Here is a 25,862-nt window from a genome sequence, read left to right as displayed (position 1 = left end):
AAATAGTCAAGAAAGGGTTGCCCAAAGGTCGTCTTGAGATGTTGTGTTTTAATTTGAAGGGAAGGAATGATTAAATGATATTTTTGCTGGAGGGGGATTATTCGTTTTGGTAATTTATCGTCCTATTTCTTAAGCTTTATCAGTAAATTGAAGTTAATAAAAATTTCGAGGTTTTAACACATACGCCTTATAGATTAGACCTGAATTGATGGATGGATTGTATTTTCTTTTTTGATGTATGTATATTAACTATTTAATTTACCTAAATTTATCAGTTGTCTAGTGTTCTTTATAAAAGCTCTGCTTAGTTTGAGACTAGTAAGGATTGTATGAAATTAAAGGAAACATAACTTTATCAAATGCATGTATAGTATAACCATATTAAAAAACAACTCAAATACCAATCAAAATAATCTCAAATCCCAACCTCATAAAAAAAACAAAAACAACTCAACCCTCTGAATGCAACAGCTAACCAATAAGTACAATCAATACAGGAGAACTGTTACGAAACATAACCGCGGAGCTGAAAAACAAAAGCCGGAGCCATCCGGAACACTCAAAACCGGTCGAACAGCAGAACGATAGAACTGTACAAACACGGCCGACTCCGTACCGGAATCCGGATCGGAACTTATGCGATCACGTATCCGGAAATGGAATTTTAAATCCACATATTGTACTTAGCGGTCGGGGGTTGTGGGTTAGTATAACGGGCGATGCTTTGATTTTAAAACGAGGTTTTTTGGAGGATAATGTGTTAGGAATGTGATTATGGGAGGTGGTACCTAAATTGCTTGGGGAAAGGGTATGGGACTCAGTCGATCTCAAAATTAGATTTACAAAATGGAATAAGTGTTTTGTTCACAACATTTTTCCGAAAGTGTTGTTCGAATCATAATCATTATTTTATTTTACCCAAGCTTTAATTCAAAAACAGCGTAAGTGTCATTAAAATTTGTTCAGTTGTTTCTGAGATAGAGCTCAATATGTTTGTATCACACTTTTGCTTACTACATATAACGAGCTGTACAATAGAAAAAAATGTTAAATCTCGATCAAAATTTGGAGTAGTGAGCGCACTAACTGCTTTTACAGATGACCAGTCGAAAAAGGTCGAATTATTGATCATGCTAATACTCATAAACCAACAAACTTAAAATGTCATGGATATTGTGAAATACATGTTTGCTCGACGAGTTTAATTGCAATGATGCAGGCAATAAGATACATCTGTTCACTATTAGTCTGAGGTCATCAGCCCCTACGCTAAAATATTATGGGAGCATTCAGAATCGACGATATGAGGTGCACTTTTGGTACATTTTTAATGTAGAAAGAAAATAAGAAATTACGGCCAGTCTATAATAATTTTCAGGAAAATTGATATCTTTGTATTTATTTGGTGTATCCAATATGTGTAATTTTAAATTATATGTTTTTATCTTTATTGCGATCAAGTTGTATCGTATTTCGATTTATACCATATTATGCCACATATTAAATGAAGTAAAAAAATATTAAATATTAAAAAAGTATTACAAAGAAACCGACCAAGTCTAAGTTGGTCTCTTGACACTGGATTTCGTATAAATAAGCCAAATAAAACACATATTAGCTATAACGGTTCATGGGATACAACCAGGTGATAAACAGACGTTCAGAAAGATACGGCAAAACTAGACATGGGGTACTTTTTTATCCTTTGGGAGGTAATCCAAAAAAACATAAATAAAAGTACCTTTCTGTATGGAAGACGCTTACGAAGTAGTACAAGATTTACAGGCTACAGTAATAAATAAAAATTATAGCAGAAAAATAAAAATATACTACGCAATAACTCAAAACAGTAACAAGCAACAATATATGTACCAATAACCAGAACTAATTACTCCACTCTTTATTACTGCAACAAAATTAAGAACAAAACATAAACATATTTGAGACTAATCTTGGTTCTTACGGCTATACATTCAACCACGCAAGTTTTACCTGAGCCATGCAAAAAGACTCCTTAAACCGACGTCATAAGGTTGAGTTTTGTATAGGTAGTTATTATAGACGTGTGGTAGACGATTTTCTCTGAAAATGTATGCCTTCTATTCGACGGCAGGTGTGTTTCGTATGCTCTTAGCATTTCGCAGGTATACGCTAAGTAGGAAAGACAGAAGGTCTATTAATTTTAAGGTTTTATACTATGTTAACAAGGTCTCGTACATGTGTTAATAGTGTTGGTATGAAATGCAAGTAAGTGAAGAGTCCTTTGACGCAAAAAGTTGTTTTTACGTTTTGACGTATTTGTATGCTTCATCATAGCTCCCGAATGGATCAAGCGATTTCAATTTAGTTTTTGTTTAGTATTTAAGGTGAATTATGTGTGAATTTTAGACATGTTTGAGCATTTTAAAAGTTGTGGGGGTTGAAAGCGGAAAAAAAAACGAATATAATATAATAATATATGTGTAAATATTTTCGAGTGGTGACTCAAATGAAAGTTAATCAAGTTGAGGTATTCAATTAGAAAATCGAGGATAATTTTTCATATGGGTTATTACCGAGACAATTTCATAGCCGTCTAACAGACAGCAAAGGATACTTTCATTTACATGCAAGTATCAATTTGCATTTTTAAATCGTCGATTCGCGACATGCTAAAATATCGCAAATATTTCCCACTGCTGCCTTAATTTGGCCCGACTTGTAATTAAGGGGCAGCCGGGAGACCTGTCAAATTAATTACATCTATCCGAGATAATCACTCTGGAAACTTTAGAGGGGCGACTTTTTTGTTCTTTTTTTTATTTCAACCCCGTTTTTGAGTTTCCCGTTGTCGCAGATATAAGGGGCGTTTGGGATATCTCCTTCTTGGGACTTGCACAAAGTTGATGTTATCATTTGGCTGTATGATAATAGTTTTCCAAAACAGTATTTATTCAGCCCCTCCCCCCTTTAACTAAAGCAACTAAAAAATTTAAAAAATGACACATGAAAGTGATGACATCTATCCTATTTGCAACGTAAATTATTTCATTTCACTGCAAATTTAAGATAGGTCCATCTTGTAAGTTGCAAAAAATGGTATTATCATTTGATAGATGAGCTGTGAAAATGGTATTTCGAAAGCAATGCTGCCATATTAAGAGGTCTACCCTGCCTTATTTTAGGTAAGACCAGTAGTAGAAGCCTGACAGTTCCCTACGCTATATTAGGCGCTGGAGTCATAAGGAACATTTTAAATTGACGATAGAACTATTGAATAGTAACTAAACTAAGTATACTACGTCTATTAAGTTAAACGAAAATGAACTCTATGCATTGTTAATACCAGTGTAATTGCTATAAAGTGACTCTACATATGCAAAATGCAAACGTTTCACAGCCAACAAAACATTACATGCGAGTAAGCAAAAAACACAATCTCGTCAAACGAGCTATAAAAATATAAAATTCATCTTAATTCGTTGTACGGAACAAACACTGTACGGAAAGGAAAATCATGTGATGATTTGAACATCTGTTTTGTGACGTCACAAGGACGTAACGGTATGGGTCACACAAAAATACTTACAAAATAATAGCAGTTTTTTAAGGTGCATAAAACATATAATTTTAAGGTGCATAAATTTAGGCATAACATTTAAGAAGCTTGTTTTTAGCTTCATCTATCCCGTTGAATGTCTGCCATAACTAATGAAGTCTTTCTTTAAGTGGTCAATTTAAAGAAATGTATCGCAAAAAAAGTTTGGTACTATCCGAAAAAAAAATGTATTATAGTTCAATTTTTATGTCAGATTGATCTGAACAAAGGTTGAGGTTTGCATACGAGTGAACAATGCCCGTTATTTGTTTTTCTCCATTAAAAACCGGCCAAGTGCCGGTCGTACTCACGCATGAAGAGATCCGTACTATCGTATGTAAAACTCTTTGTTTTTATTGTCCAATCCATAACAGAAACACAGAGTTCGTAACATTTTCACCTATTGGCCTGTCACGGATTTTGAAACACAACCCACTTAAAGGTATAGTAATGAAATTTTGAGCATTTTTTTTATTATTACACCATTGGCCATTTACAGTAAACCAAAATCAAGGAAATAAAATGTAAAAAATATGTTCTTTTACTCAGCATACTAGTATTAAACGAGGTTTATTAATAGGATTTCGTTGACCTTAAGATACGTCACCTTGTAAAGACCTTTTCTTAAAATAGAACAATTAGTCTTTCAGGGTGAAATGCAACACGAGACACAGCATCTTCAATATTGTTTCATCCCTAAACGGTTGCTATGGAAACTGTACGCTGTAGGTATTGTTTGAGGCATCCTCTTTTCAAGTTTAATATAATAGATCAGGAAATCCATTGATCGTATATTGTAAACTTTCGTTGTGTCGCTGTGTCACTGCTGTGATGGTGTCTTTGCAATTATTAAATTAAATGTCAAGATAAATCGCAAGTTTAGACCGAAATGTTTTATTTTTATATTTTTTTTATTTTATCTTTTCACATATTTCTATTAAAATAGATAAGACGAACAACTGCGAAAGAAAAACAGTTCACTATGATTTGTAGAGCGACGTTAAGTTTTCACAACTATTATAATTGTTAGTCAACCACATAGTCTACTGCAGGTCCAATAGTAAAGATTTCTTATAAAATATACTGCGCCCCTGAACATCTCTGTCATGTTCTTCTTTGCTATTTTGAGTGAAAATAAATATCCAAAATTAACTGCTACAGCCGTATTTGAAGAAGTGGTAGGACACCCTGTATAATACAAGTACAAAAGTAGTTAAATATTTTGACATCATACCATTCCCAACTCTACCCCATACATTAAAATTAAAAAAAAACCATCCCGAAATGGTATCATGTAAATCAGAGCCCCAGTAAAAAATCCAGCTCATTTAACAATAACCAAATTTGGATATAAAATCTGTCAGCGGCACAATTTATGGCAACACCACACATAATGAGAGAGGTTTTGTCCATTAAACTCGTGATAATGGGAGCTCGGCAGAACAGTTACAAAGTTCAACTGTGTTTTACTGCTAATCAAAATTCAAGTATGCTAATTTCAGAACACTATTAAAGTGAACGATGAATGCCAGACGCCATTTTGCAAATTTCTCGCTATTTAATTATACGGTCGTCTGTTTGTTACTTCGTGTTAACATTCTCGCCTATTTTTGTATGGTTTTATTATTATTTTATGTTAAATTTATGGATTTTTTTAGAAATTAATTTATCGTTGCTCATTAAATTGTGAATAAAGATAATCTATTTAATAGGTTTTCAAATTTTACTGCAATAAATTTAATTATCATCAGGCAACTCATTAATGAGTAATTAAGCAAAGGTGAAGCTTAAGCATTTTTATGATAACAGTGACATTATCACCAATTTTTATTTGTATTTATTATAAAAGCAACAGCAGAAACACACCATTTGTAAAATTTAAGCTTATATAGATACAGGCTTCTGATAAACGATCGGACAGACAGCAAAGCCCTTTTGAAAGCATTGTACTGACGACACTTATTAACACATGCTTATTTGCAAATGTTCCAACCCCCCCCCCCCCACAAAGCAAAAAAACCACTGCGAAACTCCTAAAAATCCCTTCCCGTTGTACGGAGCTTAAAAATAAAAAAAAGAACGTCGGCCGACCAAAAAGTTTTGAATGTGATGATGATGATGATGATGTCCTCCTAGACGTTTCCGTCGACAGCGACACCCTGGCATATACTGGCAGCTTGGTTTCGATCATGTGCTCGTATATGACTTGCGAAACCAAACTTGGTCTTGAACACGCGGTCACAAGTAGCGCAGTAGAGTTGTCCTTGCGCATTGTAGGTGTAATTGTAGGAGGGCTTGGGACGGGATTTTCGGAGCTCGCGTTTGGCGTCTAAGTTTTCAAGACGCCGCTGTTCAAAGTCTTGTATGCTCTGATGAACAGCTCTTCGCCACTCTGGTCTTTGTGTAGCTAGCTGCTCCCAAGAGGTTGGTGACAGGCCCACTGATTTAAGATTGCGCTTCAGTACGTCTCTGTATCGTAAATACTGCCCTCCAGACTGATGTTTGCCGGTACTAATCTCGGAGTAAAATAAGTTTTTGGGTAATCTGGAGGACTCCATACGGACCACGTGACCGCACCAGCGCAATTGTCCCTTTATTAGGTAACCCTCTATACCCGATATGTTTGATCGACGGAGAACCTCCGTGTTGGAAACTCGATCTTGCCAGCGTATGCGGAGAATAGCTCGGAGACATTTTAGATGGAAGATATCGAGGCGTTTAATGTCACCTTTGTATAGACACCAGGTCTCCGAGGCATATAAAAGCAAAGGTAGTACAATAGCTTTGTATACAGCTAGCTTAGTGCCTAATTTGAGATCATGGGATTTCCAAACACGTTGGTTAAGCCCACCAAATGCTGCTGCGGCCTTAGCGATCCTTGCAGATATTTCAGACTCGAGACGATTGTCACTTCGTACGAGGCTACCCAGGTACCGAAATGTTCCTACCTCCTCTAAAGGATTGCCTCTGAGGTAAACAGGCGTGTCGTCTGCAGATGTTTTCCTTGTAGGCTGTTTCAGTATCTGGGTCTTCGATGCGCTGATTACCAAACCGAATTTACGACACGATTCGTCTAGATAGTCGAGACATTCCTGGAGATCGGATAGACTGCCAGCCATAAGGCAGACATCATCGGCATATTGTATCTCCGCAACAGGGACAGTAGATATCCGGCGTTTTGCTCGGAAGCGCGACAGATCGAAGACGCTTTTATCCATGCGGACATTGAGGGTGATCTTATCCCCACACTTAGCAATAGCATCACTCATTACCGCAGAAAAGTAAATGGCAAAGAGTGTCGGGGCCATGACACAGCCTTGTTTGACGCCGCTAGTGACCGGAAATCGTTCCGTGAAGTTGTCCTCATGGCGTACGCTAGCAAACATGCCTTCGTGGAACTGGCGTATCAAGTTAACAAATTTTGGTGGACATCCCCGTTTTTCAAGAACAATCCATAGAGTGGATCTGGGAACCCGGTCAAAAGCTTTTTCTAGGTCCACAAAGCACAAGTAGAGGTCACGATGCTGTTCGAGGAATTTTTCTTGAAGCTGTTTAAGTACGAATATGGCATCAACTGTGCCTCTATTTGGTCGAAAACCACACTGGCTTTCTGGTAGGAAGCTCTCAGCAAGCTTGACTAGACGGCTATTGATGACATGAGCCAGTATCTTGCCAGCCGCAGATAGTAAGGCGATACCTCTGTAAGAACTACAGTCAGATAGGTCCCCTTTGCCCTTGTAGAGTTTGCTAATAAAAGCATCCTTCCAATCTTGTGGAACTATTTCTGAGTCCCATATTTGTAGCACAAGTTCAAACAGTCTGGTCTTAATATATTTCCCTCCGTATTTAAAAACCTCCGAAGGAAGACTGTCATAACCTGGAGATTTGCCATTCTTCAAACGGTATAGAGCTCTGTGAAATTCCTCATAGGTTGGTGGAGTCTCGAGATCGGACGAAACTGGTGAACTGTCTAAAGAACCGATGTAGTCTAGATCCGCTCCTTGACTTCCAGGATTGAGCACTTCATTGAAATGCTCCGCCCAACGAAGAAGAACATCTGAGGGATCAGTCAGCTTGGTGGTCTTATGACGCGAATACACTGGTGCTGTCTTCTTACAACGGGGGCCATAAATTACTCTGAGGCTTTCGAAAAATTTTGCAGTTTGATTGGTATCTGCTAATAGTTGTAAGTCTTGAGCCTTAGACAGCCACCAGTCATTCTTCAATTCACGCACTTTTCTCTTCAGAGCTTGATGTAGTGCATTTCGCTGTTGATTACTGTGTGCACTCCTAAGAGAACATCGGTACTCCTCAACAAGTTTGCGTAATTCTGTGTCAGAATCATCGAACCAGTCTTGGTTTTTCTTTTTCACCTTACCAATAACCTGTTTGGAGACTTTGTGTAAGTTGTCAGCGAAGCAACGCCATTTTGCGTCGATAGTTAGGTTGCCCGCAGAGTTAGATGCAGCCTTCTCAAATGTCTCATCAAGTTCTTTTCTGATGTCCCCATCCAGAACTAGTTTTAAGAACGCCAGCCTAGCTGGTATCTTATGTTCTGCCCTACGTGGAGGCTTGATGTTGAGCCTCATTTTGCATCTGATAAGGCGATGATCCGTCCAGCCCTGAGCACCCCGCATAGCTCTGGTAATAAGTACATCTTTCAGGTCATGCCTTCGGACTATGATGTAGTCGAGGAGGTGCCAGTGTCGTGAACGAGGATGCATCCAGGAGGTTTTATATTTGTCAGGCAACCGAAAAAACGTATTGGTTATGCCAAGCTCTAGTTCAGCACACAAGGTAAGTAGCGTATGGCCATTTGAGTTGCATTTTCCGATGCCATGCCTCCCAAGTACGTTTTTCCAGGCAATGTACTCTGTGCCAACACGCGCATTAAAGTTAGTGAAGAATTTTTCCAGGTGTGATTTTCAGATGCCTTAAGGGATTGCTGTTTTGGGGAAACTAGGGCTGTGGATTCCTGGTTATGTTGATGAAATTTTTGGTTTTACTCAAAGACTGGTTAAAAAGGCAAAAATTTGGGTTGATAGTTTTAAAGTGGATTATCAGATGATAGGTATAGGATGTGTGTGAACGTTAATTTTTTACTGGTATAGGACGAAAGGAGGTCGTTTAAAATAAAAGATGAAGCTAATGATGATGCAAACAAAATTCCGTATTGTCTCCATGTTACATTTATGAAAAGTGCCTGCACTTTATAATTTCTAAGGAATCAAAGAATTCAAGGAATTCTTATATAAACCAAAAACTTTATATATTAAGGCGACTGTAAAAGACTTTTTGGATCAATAACCATTGCAGGGACAAAATAGTCGAAAAAAAAATTTCAAATTCTTTTTCCGAAATCCTACTGCAAACCAAACATATTCAAACGACAAAAGACCATCAACTAATAGTACTGTCAACACCACATTAAAAACTTTTTAACCCAAATGTTCCATTCCAAAAATCAATTTTTATTTGCATAAGTTAATTGGCATATTTCGTGCCGAGTCCTTTCATATAATGGATTTTACTATCAGTAAACAAAACTGATGCACTCAAATGATCTGGCGATTAATGTTCGAATTCATATCGAGTGTTCCTGCCATTGTTTTTGTTATATGGCTTTTACATCGAAGTATTATCTTCGTAAATAATCGGGAAAAGGAGCTTAATGTTTCTGAGCTTCATTTTGAATATGCGTTTCTTTTTTAATGTATCAAAATCTGGAAGATTCGGAGAAAGAAATTGATGATGCAGTAAATAGCAAATCTTGAGGCATAGTGTGATTGGGTTGACGAAACAGTTTATTTCATAAACCCCAGGATATTTTTTATTTAAATAACGACTGCCTGTGTTTCGCGTGGTTTTAAATCGCATGCACAAAATACCCAGTCTTGAAACAAACACATTAAATCAGGGTTGCACATAACGCAAGTCTGGTTATTGAAAAACTATAGTGTTATCAAAAAAAAAGGCTTCCCAATAGGACCAAAAGTCTTTATGACATTGATTTATTTATTTTAGAGGTGAGAGAGTTGAGATGAACCAGTTATCAGACAACTTTTTCCATAAGTAACTACTACAGATTAATTAATTATGTCATTAAAAACAGTAATAAATATTTTTTGTCCAAATTTATACTTTAAAGTCACAATTTCGTCAAGCGAACGCCAAACAAGCGATAAATATTAAAAGCATCATAACAAATCTCCTCAATATTTATTCGATTCAATTTCTGAGAGTCGTTGCAACATTATATCGAAAACATGAGCTCTACCAGCCTCTACCGAGCTACATGCTTGTGGCAATGGGCCAAAGGCATCGCAGCTGTTCCGTACTACACTTTATATTTATTATATCTATTATTAATAATGTAATGGTATATTTTGAGACGGGTTATGCTTGTAAATTATGTGAGTATCGTTCGTTTATTTGTTTGTGTGATTTCGATTTTCATGTTGTTGTAAATTGGGCTGTATTGGTCTTATTATAAGTTTGGATTTTGGAAAATTAGTTGGGAACTAGTTCTTCTTTGTAAATCAGGTGAAGCGCACTAATTAATACGATTCTTTATTCTCCATTATCTCTCATCGGAACAATATTATTTCCGTCTTTAATTACCGATGACTTCTATTTCTAAATGGAATGAAGGAGCTGACTGATCTCATACCCATAAAAACATTTGAAAAAAAAAGATGGCGCAAATGGCCTTTAAAGTCACAAAAAAAGAAAAACAGTGTTCGAAAATCAACCCCGCTTTGAATTATCAAAAGAAAACAAAGACGCGCAATGCAAAGATGGCGTCATTTGAAACTTTCAATGACAAGCAAACTATAAAACACAAACATAAAAAGATCTTAAAATACGCTATAAAAAGAAATAGTCAACTGCAGTAGTTTACCAAATTAGTCAAAAACATAAAAAAAACTCATGATGAAAAATACACTTGACATAAATCTTTTAAATCTAAATTTTTCACTCGAGATTTTTAATATAAATGCAAAAGCAAGGCATTTAATACCATGTATTTTGGCAACGTGAATTTAATTATACCGATGCTCATCAGGCCCGTTTTCATTAGTATAAATTGAACGATAAAAGTAAAATTTGATTGATTACGTTAATTAATTAAATTCATCGTTTTCACATCACTTTTTTATTGCTTTCCGTTGCTGACATGTTTTTATATGTCATTGGATTAATTCTGTATTCAAATAAATGTATTTTTTTGATGAGAGGTGTCGAGTTTCTTCTTTTCAACACTGGCTGTTTTATTACGTGTTTGCTTTTGGTAACAAAAGTTAGTACTGTTTTCTTGTATTTATTATTTCTTTGTATTCCATTTGATGACCCACAGTGTAAAGAATGCTTGTCCCATCTCCTGCGTTATAGTAGAAAAAAATAAATAAATAATAGGACAACACGAATAGCCGAGTAGTATACTACGAAAAATCCACTGAGCGTGCGACGTGGGTTCGATCCTTGCGTAGAATAAGCATCTGTGTGCTCGAATTGCTTGTTTTGAGTCTGCGTGTCTTTCGGCATATGACTCCAATATTTGTAAAGGCCGCCTCAGCACAAAACTAAAACGCATATTCAGGAGTCTTTTTTCAAAAAACGTTTATCGTAAAAAGTGTTTACTGCATTTTCTGTACCTTTATAGACTCGTAAAAGCATCACAACGTAAACAAAAGTATTCACAACAATGGAATACTCCATTAAACGCTAATTCCTCATCCGAACGCAACTGTAAACTAAATCCTAACATTTCTAATCTCGAGAAAAATTCAACACAAAATAAATTACAGGACAACACGAAAGGAAAAAGTTTGTTTTTAATTTCCCTCACAGAATAAAGACTTACGTCTTTAATTAATTAAAGAGGGCCTTTTTTAAACGCAATCAAGTATCTAATGAGTGTTTTTCTTTTTGTCTTTCTTTCGTTAACTGTGAATGTTTCTTAGACGCGCCTGAATTCTAATTGGGATAAATCTGTTGATTCCTTTGTAAATTCCCTTTAAAAAAGAGAAAAGACGATATAAATGGTCGTTATAAGTTCATTTTTTGAAATTATGAATTTGGAGTCATTTATTTTGAAATAGCGAATCATATAGCATGGCGCTTTTATTCTAAAGGAGTAAATTTGAGAGAGAGTATGTATCTTTGTAACCTCTTTATTTATTTATTTATTTATTGAATAGAATAGAATGGTAAAAACCAATTACACTACTCATCTATACATATAATAAAATTGTAGAAAAGTGAAAACTGTACATTGAATATTTAAAAAAAAGAATAATTGCAGGGTGGTCTACGAAAGATTCCGATGCCGAAAATATGATTTTTAGAATTTTTGTCTGTTTGTCTGTTTGTCTGTTTGTCTGTATGTATGTCCGGAAAGATCTCGGAAAGTACTGGATAGATTTGATTCAAATTTTCAGAGAATATCAACAAGAGGTCCGGTCAACATACTTTTTACTTATTATCCCGCTTTTCGTTACAGGGGGTGAGCAGGGGCCTTTTATATCTATAAACAAATATCAAATTATCTCATAAACTACTGAATATATTTCGTTCAAATTTTGCATGAACCTTATCGTATACATGATACAACAAATATACAAAAACCATAACGCTACTATGCAGGGGGCATGAGCAGTAAAGTTTTAAATTTTTGGACTCACCCGTAACATCGTGCAATACAATTATGAAGTGTATTTTTACCCCATTGAGTAGTAGGCAGCACGGTAATCAATTTACAAAAAAAAACATCACGCTATTTATCTTAAGACTTTTGGCAGAGCAGTAATAAGATTTTTCGAAACTAAATCATTTTCACAAAATTAGTCATTTTATTCTCTTTCAAGTCTGATATAGGCCTACTGCGACTATTTCACAAGTAAAATAAAAGAAACATAAACATATAATACGTTTTTTTATGCAATTGTTACCGTAATCAGTACATTCTTGAAAGAAAGGAACTTAAATTCTTTTTATTTTTATTGATGTACTAAAATTACTCAAGTTCAAATGTGGAATACCGTAATATGATTTTGTATTTATTTACGATAGGAATATATACCTATGTTTTTAGCTCGGTAATGTTGGCGATGCTACTTCAAGATCAAAACATTCGTAGTGACACTCAACCCAAAGTAGCATGTAGTTCACATTGACCTCATCTATAATTATGCATAACAAAAAATACTGAACGATACAGTTAATTATTACCTTGGTTCATCTGTAACAACTAGCAACAATTTTTTTATCTTAAATTTGCAACATTACGTAGGCCAAAAGTATTTTGGATAAAAAAAGCCCAGAAAACTTGCATAAAAACTGCATTTAAATAGGTATGCAATGTGAAAGATCTATAAGACCGAAGCTATCAATGAATATACATTATGTATCTATTGATAGAATAATGTCTACTGATACCTGGGATTTTTCAATATTTTAACGATTTGATCGGTCTACATCCGCTATTATAGAGACCGCACACGTGGTCCTTCCAAAAATTCCTTTAACAATTTATTGTATTCTCTACTTATTTAAAATTTTCTTCTTTCGTAGCTTGGTAAAAACAGGGGAAGGAACGAGACTGAATAAGTCTCTGAGATCCCTAAGCCGACGTGGATTAGGAACATAATGTGCGTGTAGCTATCAGCACTTACATCCGTCATACAATGTCTGGAAAATTCATTTTGGCAGTCGGTATCGAAAGCGTTACCTCATAACCAACCTCATGTAGTCTTTATTTAAGTTCCATTTATATTATGCAGTAGGGATGACGGTAGGTATTTTACTTCAATGATCGTCAGGTATGTTAACGAATAAAATACGTAATTTTTCTTTGTAAATTGGTACAGTAAATAGAACTCATGCACATGAAGTCACTTTTATGTTCATATTTTGCTTTGTCGTAACAAATTACACATATCCTATACTTTAGATTTTTGTCATTGTCAATTTTAAAAAAAGGGGTGACTGATATTTTTTTTATTATCACGCTATTTATTTATCAGCAATTTAAAGGCAAATCATGATCAAACCACCCGGGGGCCAAGATAACACGTTTACCAACTTTTTTATTTTGGAAATATTCCAAATGTTTGTGAGGAAGATCAGTTTTAATATTAAGAGGACAATCAAACATAACGTGTTTCAGGAAACCGTTTATCTGGGTGCAATTTTGCAAAATCTTATATCTTATGACACTATGTAATTGAAGTGAAACTACTTTTACGGATTTTATCGCGGTATATTATATTTATGCAGGTATCATGGTCACGGGGAGACTGCCCGTGCAATATCTGCAAAGGTGTCAAAACGTCGGAAACTAAAATCAAAAATTACACCGCGATAAAATCCGTAAAAGTAGTTTCATTTCAATGTCTAACATTCGCGTAAACCTTAGAAACCACTATAACACTATGTAAAATCCACTGTTACCGAGCCCGACTCTCACTTCACCAGCTCCGTCCACAAAAATAATTTGACATCTTCTTTATATCGTCAGAAAACATCGTGTGTGAAAATAACAACTGTCTGGCTATCACTGTTCCTGAGAAACAGCCAGGTGACAGACAGACAAACGGACACTGGGGCCTCAGTAATATGGTTCTGGTTTACCTCTTTGGTTACAGTACAATAATAATTTTATGATACCTCATAATCACTGTCATAATCCATCTAGTAATTTCAGGTGCAGGCCGGCCCAAGAACAGACGTGCTCGAAAATCATAACCCACCCAATTAATAAATGGAAAATTTCGAAAGTAAAATATTTTTAGCAGAAGTGCTAAGACTGACTTATTCCTTCTGTTATTTTTTCCTACTTGCAATATATAAAAAAAGTGTTTCATTTTCAATATTGCATTACATTTTTGCTATGATCGTTATTATTAAACTTCATAGATTTTCACATCTTGAGAATCACGCAGACAAAGTCGCGGGCAACAGCTAGTATACAAATAAAACATAACTTACAACATCAGTACCTTATAATTATCTAATCGGTACAACATACGAAATTTTAATATAAATTGAATATACAAGGAAATACAAAAAAAAATTAAATAATATCAGATAACACAAATTTACAAAAAAAAAAAACAATAATAGTGAGAATAATAGTACACAGCACTCATACATCTCGCGCACAGAACCTCAAGCATTCCAACAAAAATAATCCTCGGCCACTCGCAAACACGTCACACTCTGGTTTGGAATTTATGCCCAAACGGCAAGACCAATTTCGATGAAATTTTGTTTAGAGGTAGCTGACAGCCTAAATTGACTGGAATTAAATTTTTGCACTTAGGTAATCCAAAATTTACGCTACAAAATCATAGATAACATTTAGTTAAAAACAAATATTGCCGTATCATGTTGTATTTAGAATGCTCTTTGTTTTCGGCCAGTACGGTTAATGAAACTTAATTTAGATCAAACAATAATATTAATTAATTTAAACAATGTGTCCATTTCAAATTAGTTATTCAAATAATTTTGAAGTTTGTTTAATTGGAAGCATTTTAGAAAATCACATTGATATAGTGTTATTTTAAATAGAAATAGAGAATGTAGGAGACTTGACGCCTTCTTTAGAAGTAAGAATATTGCAGTTGTGGAAAAGAGAAGCTGCGCTACACTTTGTAGTGCGTTGTCTCTCTTCCACTATTTTCTTCTAGTCAGTAGTGGTACACCCTTGGTACAAAATAATTTAATTCTTAAAAATACAATATCTTCTAAAAGTATGATAAAGTAAAAGATGACCGTAACCTAAAACCTAAAAGGTAAAAACGGAACGCTATTTCTAAGGCTGTCGGTAAGTCCGTCTGTCACCACTCTGTATCTCGAGACAGTTGAAATTTCTGGTACCGTATTTAGATTGCCGCCATTCAAACAATTAATTAAAATTGAGGTTCGGCAGCACTTAGAAAGGTCATGAATATATTTGTTGCACCTTTTTCATCAGCCTTTTTTTTGCAAGTCCCTCATAATAACGATTTTATTTTAACTAGCCTTGCAAACGAAACTACAGGTATAAAATACTTAACTTTCAAAAACACTTACCGTCAACTCTCAGCGATGGAGTAAGCTTAGCAAAAAAATCTAAATATCCTATTTACTGAGAAAATATTTACGTAGAAAATGAGCTTCCGATACTCGAAGCGAACAACATTATATGAGAAGGAAACTGTTCTGTTCCTGTACTATGAGCTTCAATAAAGCTTTTGCCATTGTCAGAGTGAGATAGCGCTCTACATTACCCATTGCTGTCTCGCTTCTTCAAAGGCAGTTTTACGTAAGAGAGTTTTACATAGGTATTTGATTGTTTCTTGCTTGCCTTATGTATAAATGATAAATTTCTTATAATTATTTATTTGTTGAAAGCATGAAGCTATAAACAACTAAAGCAGTTTTCTTGTTAGAATATGTATTATGAAAGATTCTCGGGGATGGTGAATTTTTTATATGAATAATTTGTGATAGATATGTATAATTTATCAAAAATACACAAGAGTTTTCTCAGAGAGAAGCGATTTTTATCTAGTTAGTGCAAAAACGGAAGGCTGGTCACTTTATTGACGTTGATTTTTATAGTCATTTGAAGATTTCCTATCCGAAATTAAAAAGGACACAGCACAGTGCAGATTTTACCAATCACATCACAAAAAATAAACTAGATAACAGGAACAGATAAAAGCCTTTCAGAGTCCAACTAAAAATAGTCATATTTACGTTCAGACCAAGCCCAAAAGCCTAAAAGTCGTCTATTCCCGCCACCATCGATTAGCGAGCCATTAGGTTCCTTTACTCGGCTCTTTATAGCCCTATTTATAAACGTTTAGTCACGAATACTAGATGAATAGGTTTTGCAAATGGACGACGGTTGACTGTCGACACACTCACATGTAACCGAAATGCTTTATTAAATAATAGTTTTATACTATTTTCGGTAACCCTATTACTATCTGTCTGTTCGTCATCAGGCTGTATCTATGAACCGTGATAGCTAAGCAGTTGACATTTTCATAGATGATGTATTTCTGGTGCCGCTAAAAGAATAAACACATAAAGCTAAAGTATAAAAATACAAAAAAAAACGATAAAAAGCGGCGTTTCTTACATAAATGTGTTGAAATGACAATAAAAAAAATTAAGAAGGGAATTTAACCTGTAACCTCCTTGTATTGAACAATTACTGAAAAGTCCAAAGGTAAGATTAAGATCAGATAAATGCGGACAACATTACATACATTGTTCTGAACCCAAAGTAAGTTGCTAAAGCACTTGTGTTATGGAATTCAGATACAACGAAGGTACCACAAACACCCAGACCCGAGACAATCTAGAAATGACAATTTTTACATTGACCCGCTTTATGCTCAATGTAAAAATTGTCATTTCTACATTGACCCGCTTTATGTTCATAAAGCGAGCCAAGCGAATCCCAATACAAGTTATTAATTATTTTACGTTTGTTTTTAAAACATAATCTTGAATACAAAAACTTTGTTATAATTACGACAAAATGGTATCGAGCAAAGTTAAATTGCCGTCCGTATTATTTATAATATTCTTATTTCTCCCATTTTAATGAGACCGGGATTTGTCATTGTTTTGTTCCGAAAAGAAATAAGTTGGTTTGGGTATTTAAGAGATAATACGCAGAACCATTGTGAAACATTTCCATTATTTAGTAAGCTGATTTAAAAATTATTTAGCTGCGAAAAACATTATCCTCTTTTAATGTAGTTGGGTAAATGAAGCCTATGTGCCACAAAGACTTGGATTACCTCCTTAACAAATTTCATCGAAATCATTTCAGCAACGTATTCACATACGTGCAAACACACATATTTTAGAATCAGTAAAATTTAAGTCAGACTCGCTAAACTGAGGGTTCTGCACAAATCGGTGGGGTAACAAATAAATTTGAGGGTCCCCAAATTAACTGTTTCTAATGTACCGTGAAAACTAGGAATTTACATAGATGATGTATTTCTTTATTCGCTATAACAGCAAATACTGAATCTAAAGATCGAGGTTAAGCAACGACTTTTACGGCTTTCACAATTTGATAGGGGACCAATTTCGTTAGCAAAGTTTTTCTTTAAATAATAAATATAATAAATGCGGACAACATCACATACATCGTTCTAAACCCAAAGTAAAATGCTAAAGCACTTGTGTTATTGAATTCAGATACAACGAAGGTACCACAAACACCCAGACCCGAGACAATGTAGAAATGTAAATTTTTACATTCACCCGACCGGGGATCGAACCCGGGACCTCAGAGCTAGCGACACCTTTAAACCGGTTCGTACGCGCCACTCGACCACGGAGGTCGTCACACTCACTGTACGAAATTCTGTGCCGAGAGTCAGTCAGTCACACTTGACCGGTTTTACAACCACGAACACAACAGCTAATCGCTTTAAACTAATATCTTAATTACACATAAACCAATATTCATTCCCAACAAATTATACCCACGAAATACTTTCAGCCTGACAAACTACTTGCAAAAGGAAAAAATCAATCTAAAAACTATTCTGTTTATACTGTCAACCTTATCCCCTAAAACATAAGGTTCAATTTCATTGTTGTTCTCGATCTAAAGATGCAAATATTTATTGGTTGCTTGCTACAATTTTACAAAGTGTCAGTAGCAATTTTCCCCTACAGTGTGCTGTAATGTAAAAAGAGGATTGACGTAACACAACCTCACACCGCCTAAGTGCGCTGGTAAAAAGTTCGATTACGTAATTCTGTTAGAATATTGTACCTGTATACTTATAGGTAATTTTTATCGCTTATGTGTTGAATTAATGTGATATTATACAGATAAGTTTTAAGCAACGATTCGTAAGTATGCAATGATTTCGTTTTTGGTAAGCTACCGTTGTTTTTAACTTTGCAATGCAGTAGGACATAAATACTTATCAAATCAAATTTTCGGAACTTTTTGATATCTGCAAATAAATAAAAAATATGGGTACCGTACACCAGTCATTGCTGTGACCTTAAAAAATGTAACCGAAAGGAATAATGATTGAATTGAATGAATCAATTTAATGATTGATTTTGAGATACCCACCAACAATTTCACAATGAAGACACAAGATTAGCTCTACAAAACCGTAACCAAAACATAAAATAATGGTTCAACGGCCTTAGATTTTAATAAAACAGTTCATTGAATAAATAAAGCCTAAACTCACACATAAACACAACAATAGCTTCATCGAACACCCATTATAACCTATTTGCTTTAAACCTTGAACCAAGCGAAACTGACTGACGATAACTTATCACTAGGCTGTGGTCTCTTGTAAACGTCATAGGCCGCGCACAGCGTCACGTTCTACGTTGCGTCACAATCTTGCTGTGAAAGACATTTGAGCTGGTCTCTTTGACTAGGTAGGTGAAATTTTCATAACGGTCAGCGCTAAAGAATGTATGTGGGTATTGGTAGTGATTTGGAGTTAAGCTGTTCGCATAGTACAGAACCATATTGCTGAGGATCCGCTGTCTGTAGGTCTGTCCGCCACCAGTCTATATCCTATAAGCTAGATAGTTGAAGCTTTTTATGTTTTTTTCTGGTGTTGCAAAGTGGCAAAAAATACCTAAGATTAAGATCGAGGTTAAACAATAGTTGTTGCAGTCATCAATTTGCTCGCGGATGGCTACCCACAATTGATTCATCACCTGATAAGTTTTTTAGTATTTATCCTTCACGTGTCCTATTGGCAATAGACCGGTTTTTCAATTTGTCAAGCTAAAGACATGCTTAATGTTTACTCCGTAGAAATAACATGATCCGTCAGACAATATCACTTTGAATGATACTTACAATCGGTGCCTACACTTATCAAGTTTTCACATGTAACGAGTTCTGAATCACTTCTCCTCATTATGCGACGTACGACGCTTCGCTCCACGCGACCGATGGCGTTTTTATGACACTACAGCCTTACAGCTAAGTGATACCGACTGACACTAAGTTGTCACTAACGCACTACTGCGATGTATGGGCTGGCACTCCGCCAAAATTAGGCTTCGATGGATTTACATAATCGTAGTTCACATAATATATTGTTGACTATATCAGCTAGGGTTTGGTTAAGTAAAAAGTTGTTCAAGGTTATAAAAGTTATAAAAGGTTTTTGGGCGATTTTCTTACACTATTTGGTAGCAAAGTCATTTCATGAAGTATTAGAATTGTGGAGGAGTATTACAAATTAATGATGATTCATTTAAATTGCGATTATTTGGTTATAATACACTGTTCCTTAACTATTTGATTATGTAGACGTCTATTTTCTCTTGTGTGCTTGAAAATATTATGATGATGATTTACTTACACTGGTAAAATTAACAGTGAGTATAATTAAAAAAAGGGGAACAATAATTGAATTGTCAATAGCAATAATATCGATCTATTTTTGTACAATGGCCTTTAAAATAATTAACTTTTAATTTTACAAAAGACACATTACATATTAATAATATGGAATCAATAAGCCCAAAATAATAATAATTGTGTCAACAATTCTATTCAAATCAATACAAATATTTATCATTCATCAATCATTTACGAAACAAATAAATGAATTTCCGAACTTCGGCATTGAATATTAGTAGCGTATTAGTCGATATCCCTAAGGGTTGGGCATCGGCGGTTACCGATAACAGGTAGTATATTTAACTAATACTAGGTATTTAATGGTGGACAAGGATGAACTTTTTATACTGGTAATATTAGTCTGTTGGAACGTACTCGTACATAAATGTGATAGTTGTGTAGTATGTACATTATGGTGGTGTCCTTAGGGTATGCTTATTGAACAGGTATAATTAGACACAGAGCCATCATCCAAATTAATAAAATAATGTAAATTATTTTTTATAGTAGTCAGTAAAGCTCATTTTTGTTTATATTTTTTTGTAAAATCTAAAACAAAATTCTAATAATTCCTACAAGTAAAGTTACTAGGTTAATAGTTACAGTTATACAAAATGTTTCAGCAAGGATCAAGTTCAAAATCTCTATTTAACTAAACATTAATTCATGCTCTGCCGGAGAAAACACAGAATCCCAAAATCCACCATCACCTCTACTAATTGATAAATAATCGGTCCTTTGATCCGGAGATTTAGTATTCAAATTATTTAATGCGAAAATTTGGTCCTTTGAAGCGCTTTAATATTGATCAAATTCAGGTTATAGGGATACTGAAATATGAATGGAGTCTTGTATTAAGGTGTGTGTTGATTACTGTGCTTTGAGAGAATATGTGGACATTTAGTTAAGACCACAGCGCGTTTGCATTTATAAATTTATAGGATGTCTGGTTAACGATTAAATTACAACAAATGAGTCCGGTTCTATTGATAGAAGTAATTTAAGGATTTTCTGCATACGCAATGAAAAAAGTCTATGAATAGAATATATCGATTGCTGTGTCCCATAAATGGGCTTGGACTCTGGAGCCATCTGGTGCAAATGTATTTATATCTAAAAGGAGGTATCTACGTGAGATATACTTGACAATTTTAGTGGATGAAGAATAAATAAAAATTATGTAATTTCTATAACTCACCTTTAACAGCAATTGAAGGCAACATAGCAAACCCATGTATGAGAGTCCAAAACAACTGTCTGTACATCTTCATATTTGTAGCACTACACTATCCCATTATCACTTATTATAGATTCACGTAGCACCTCACTGTCATGGTAAATTCTTGTCAAACCTGTAACAATGAAAAACAAAAGACTTTATATTATTTCTATTGTTCTTTACGCATAGTTATATTTCAGTACAGTCTGCTCGTGACCACAGCTGGTGCAACCTGGTCAAAGTAAAATTCGCGTTAATAATCGTATTTTTTTATATTTAATAATAAAAGCTTTTATATTTAATAATTATTATTAATATAATTACAGCTTTCAAGGTCGTGCATTTATTCTGTTAGCCATTGTATAAACAATATACGGTCATATAAGAACATGGAAATTCCGTTAAAATACACCCTTTTTTTAAGCGGAATCAAAAATTAAATGGTTATTAAATTGAATAACATTTTTAATCTCCAGGCATGGAGGCACCATTAAAAGTATGAGTGGAGTCTGAGTTTTACCAATTTGTTCGGTAATCCAAATATAAAATCTTCATAGTTTGTTAAACGGAGAGAAATAATTAATATACGTTCTACTTTATTCACGCTATAGAAATACCAAACATATAATTGATTAACGTTTACGTTATGTATCACGTAGTATCGTGCTCACTCACGCCAACAACGTAACGGTAAGTCAAACAGTCCGTTCACGCAACATGACTATTTTATGTTATCAGCTATTAAACAAATGTTTAGATATTATTTACACTCGTTGCTTTAACAACAATATAAATGAATACTAAAGTCAAACTATATCATACTGTACTGGCCCACAACTGCACAAATATTTTTCCTCTTAATGACCATGATTGAGATCAACTGTTTTTGGATTATTTGGCAAATAACAGCCAATTTTATTTTTATTTTTAAAATTTTATCCTTTTGTACGACACGTTCAATATCGCGAGTCCGACTGGAATTTAACTGCTTTTTGAAAAAAAAACATAATAACTAACGCACCACAAAAATGTTAATTTGGTCCTTCAGACTTTTTGGTCCTTCAGCCATTCATAAATTCATCCTCGTACAAACTAACTAATGACACAAGAAGACGCAATCCTCGTTCTACAGATATAACCCTGCTATAGAACGACTTGCACCACATAAAATAAATAGTTTTCATAGTAGAAACTACATGCAACGCGGCAGTAAAAGTCAAATAAAGTTCCATCACACAGCTATGTTCGCAATTCTGTTGGCGCTAACTGCGAGGTTTACCGCGTTCAAGGCACACACGTATGTACCAGGGCTGCTAAAGTAATAACGAGTGCACAAAAAAAATCTACAAAAATGCGTAAAAATATTTTTTTCACAATAGAAAGTTGACAGCTGTAGTGATGTTGCTTGTAAAAACAGTTTTGAAATGGCCATTTTTGTCAGAAGGATTGATATATTTTGTACTTTTTGCATTTTGCAGGAGTTGATGTAGTCATGTCAGTTAATGTAGCAAAAAATAGTTGTGGAACATGATATTATTAAAGCATGTGGGCCTTGCGCTTCTATGAATGGATTTGTGAGCATAAGGGGCAGGTGTAACCTTAAAGCATGCGTAATACTAATGCCAGTTTATCGAAGTGAAACACACTTTCTTGATTTGTTACTAAGAGTACATTAAGACAACACTGAAAAACGGTGAACGAAAACATCGTCATGAAACTATTACCGTTAGATACCAAAATCGCCAACCCACAATGAGCAATATGCGGGTACGATTGACATAGTTGACAAAGCTCAACCCTTTCCTATTTTCGAAAAGTACTGGTATTGTTATTATATAAGAAAGTAGAGGGTGGTCGTCTTTAAGACGACTTGAATTAGACATCTACCTGTTTCTATTACTTGACTAAACCGGATTCAATATTACAACAATACGTTAAAACCTCTTTAGTTTTAACCTCCTTAAACTACACAGACGTTGTCTTCTCAACCCCGAATACTGCATTAGCTAGTAAAGACGCACACAAGATGTAACTTAATTGCTTGTTTAAACAACAACTGCGAGCTAAGCTTTACGAGAAATTAATCTTGTGAACGTCTTACATTCTCAGAAACATAGTTAGGGAGAATAGATTTACTTTTCCACAAATTTCCGGTCCCTTTGGACGGAGCTGATCTCCGTCCTTCAGCTACACAAAACAGTAGAACAACGATTGATAGAAATATTATAAAGTAGAAAGTTTGATTATGTGCATGTTCGCTACCTCTGTAAGCCTTTCACCAATTTGGTATAGAGATAAAAACTAAATTAGGATTCAGCCCACAGCTTGATACGCAGCCGGGTCAAAGTAGCTTAAGTTGTCCATAGGTTTCTTTTACAAGACTGTGTTAGGTGGTTACATAACGCTAATAACTTCTTACCTAAGACCAACAGCCACGCGGCCGAAGCCATGGACATCAGCTAGTATTTATTATATGACTGACGGCTAAAACGAGGTTTACGTACAAAATAAAAGGAAAGATGTACAAAGGAGCTGCTTGTTTCCAAAGAAATGTCTACCAGCAGACCCTGATGTTGGCAGTCAACAGTTAGTGTCGTAATCACATATTCTTCTCTTTATTATTACAAGAAAAAAAAAGATGGCAATAAATAAGAAATCCATAGCGTTTTTCCTACAATTTCTAAGACGACAAAGAAAAGATGTACATCAAATCTAATGGCACAGGTATTCGCCGTGACACGTAACCAATATACCTCGCAACACCTATAAAATGCTTCCTTGTTGAGGAAAAATCTTCAAGGATATATAAAAGTCGGTTTTTTACCTAACCATGGACAGACCTCGGAATTCTCACACGCGGCGAAGCTGTTTCTTTTGTTTTAAACATTTTAACCATATACCGTTTCACAAATATTTGAGTACATATGTACATATGTATGAGGAAAGGAAATAAAGTTAAAAAATATTTCGAAAATGGGTCTTATGATAATAATACATACATATAAATGTTGGTCCTTTAGACCAATCTTTTTAACAACGATTTATAGAAAAGAATTCAGGAATTACCCGTAGGTAATATTTTATTTCAAACCAAAAGAAATTTCGTCTGGTTGATGTGGTAGATAACACTGTGATAACCGTTTTGGCAACCTTCACAGAAGCCGCCTCATTCGTGTAGTGCTCAAATTCTTAGTTGACCGTCGGAATTTAGAACAAATGTCACGTTTAAACAAGTTTCGAGATTCGCATTTTGTTATTCTAGATATTTAGGAAATAAAATCAAGTGTATAACTTGACTTGATTTTCTTTTTGACTCCCGAAGCAAAAAGACGGGCTTTAAAAGTCTGCCTGTGTATTTGTCTGTCTAGATCAATCGATTGGACTTTGGATAAAGCGATTTCATTTTATTTGACCAATTACAATACAAATAATTCATAAAGGACTTACTTAAATTTCTCTGTTTATCACGTATATTAACTACCGGGAATATTAACCGAAAATCCCCTTGATCTCTTTTATTCAGACTCTGGTAGTGTTGCAGACAAAGGACAATCACTAAAAGCACTTTCGTCAATCAGCGTCATCCATAAATCTAACAATAGTCCTAACCATCCCAAGCTGGACATAATAGTAACAATAATAAATGGTTACTCATATTACAAGCACCACCACTAACTTAAAGAACATTTTTGTCGCCTTTGATATTGTTGCCTACCACAGCACCATCACCACCACACAATCACCACACACCAAAACAATCGCCACGCCACACGCAATTCGCACAAACGTGGGTTAACCACGCTCACGGTCTATGATTAATCTCTTTATCCCGAGGCTTTGTGGCAACACCCTCTATGTTATACAGGGTGGATTTGTTATACCTAAAATGTAGACGGAAGTTATGTTAAGCGAGATAGTAGAATGTTGTCTATAAATTTACTTCTGGACAGAGTTTTTAATGAAAAATATAGTGGTTGAAAAGATGTCTGCGCTCTCATTGATATCACGGTGTTACACATTAAAAAAGAGGAATGAAACATTGAACAAAGAGGAACGAATCCTTATGCAAAGGCTAAAGCAAGGAACACTTCGTATGTAAGCTGTATCTCATGAACCATAATAGCACGAAATGAAAATTTTCACAATTGATGTATTTCTTTTGATGCTATAATAATACATACTAAAAATAAATATTAAATTAAGCAACCGTCAGTGAGATCGACATATTTTCCGCCCTACTTCCGTCTTTTCTTGTTTAAGATCGAAGTTTAATTCCAAATATTATTTTCGAAAAGCCGAGCCACCTTGCTTACTCAAAAGTACATAACTCGGAAAAGTCAATTGCAAAATAAACTATATGTGCTGGAATCGGCTAGTTTGAAAATAAAATAGCGAGAAAAGTCCAAGAGTGTTACTTTTATGACAATGTTGAGTGTGTCTGGCGCATTAAATGCAGTCAGCTCTATAACGAGAACTGTATTTTATGGAACGGTAACAGAAAAACTGTTGAAAGTAGCAAAATTATTTTCCAAAGTTCAGAAACACAATCTGTGTTATTAATTTTTAAAGGTAAAATTTTCAGTATTAAGCAAATTTCTGAATGTACTCTATAGCTTTCAAAACATGTAATCATTTCAGTGTAAATC

General features: G+C 34.9%; 1 protein-coding gene across 1 annotated transcript in view; it reads right to left on the bottom strand.

Moving 5' to 3' along the window:
* LOC113494097 (neurotrimin-like) overlaps window positions 1–25,862 on the bottom strand; it is a 155,182-nt gene that overhangs the window by 63,438 nt on the left and 65,882 nt on the right. Inside the window, exon 2 of the mRNA XM_026872244.1 lies at window positions 21,196–21,324. Within this exon, the coding sequence (XP_026728045.1) occupies window positions 21,196–21,268 (73 nt within the window). The 5' untranslated portion in view covers window positions 21,269–21,324. The remainder of the gene's footprint in view (window positions 1–21,195; window positions 21,325–25,862) is intronic.

This window comes from Trichoplusia ni, chromosome 5, assembly GCF_003590095.1.
Source record: "Trichoplusia ni isolate ovarian cell line Hi5 chromosome 5, tn1, whole genome shotgun sequence".
Lineage (NCBI taxonomy): Eukaryota > Metazoa > Arthropoda > Insecta > Lepidoptera > Noctuidae > Trichoplusia > Trichoplusia ni.
The sequence above is the reverse complement of the archived record's forward strand: the minus strand, read 5'-3'. Positions and strand labels throughout refer to the sequence as shown.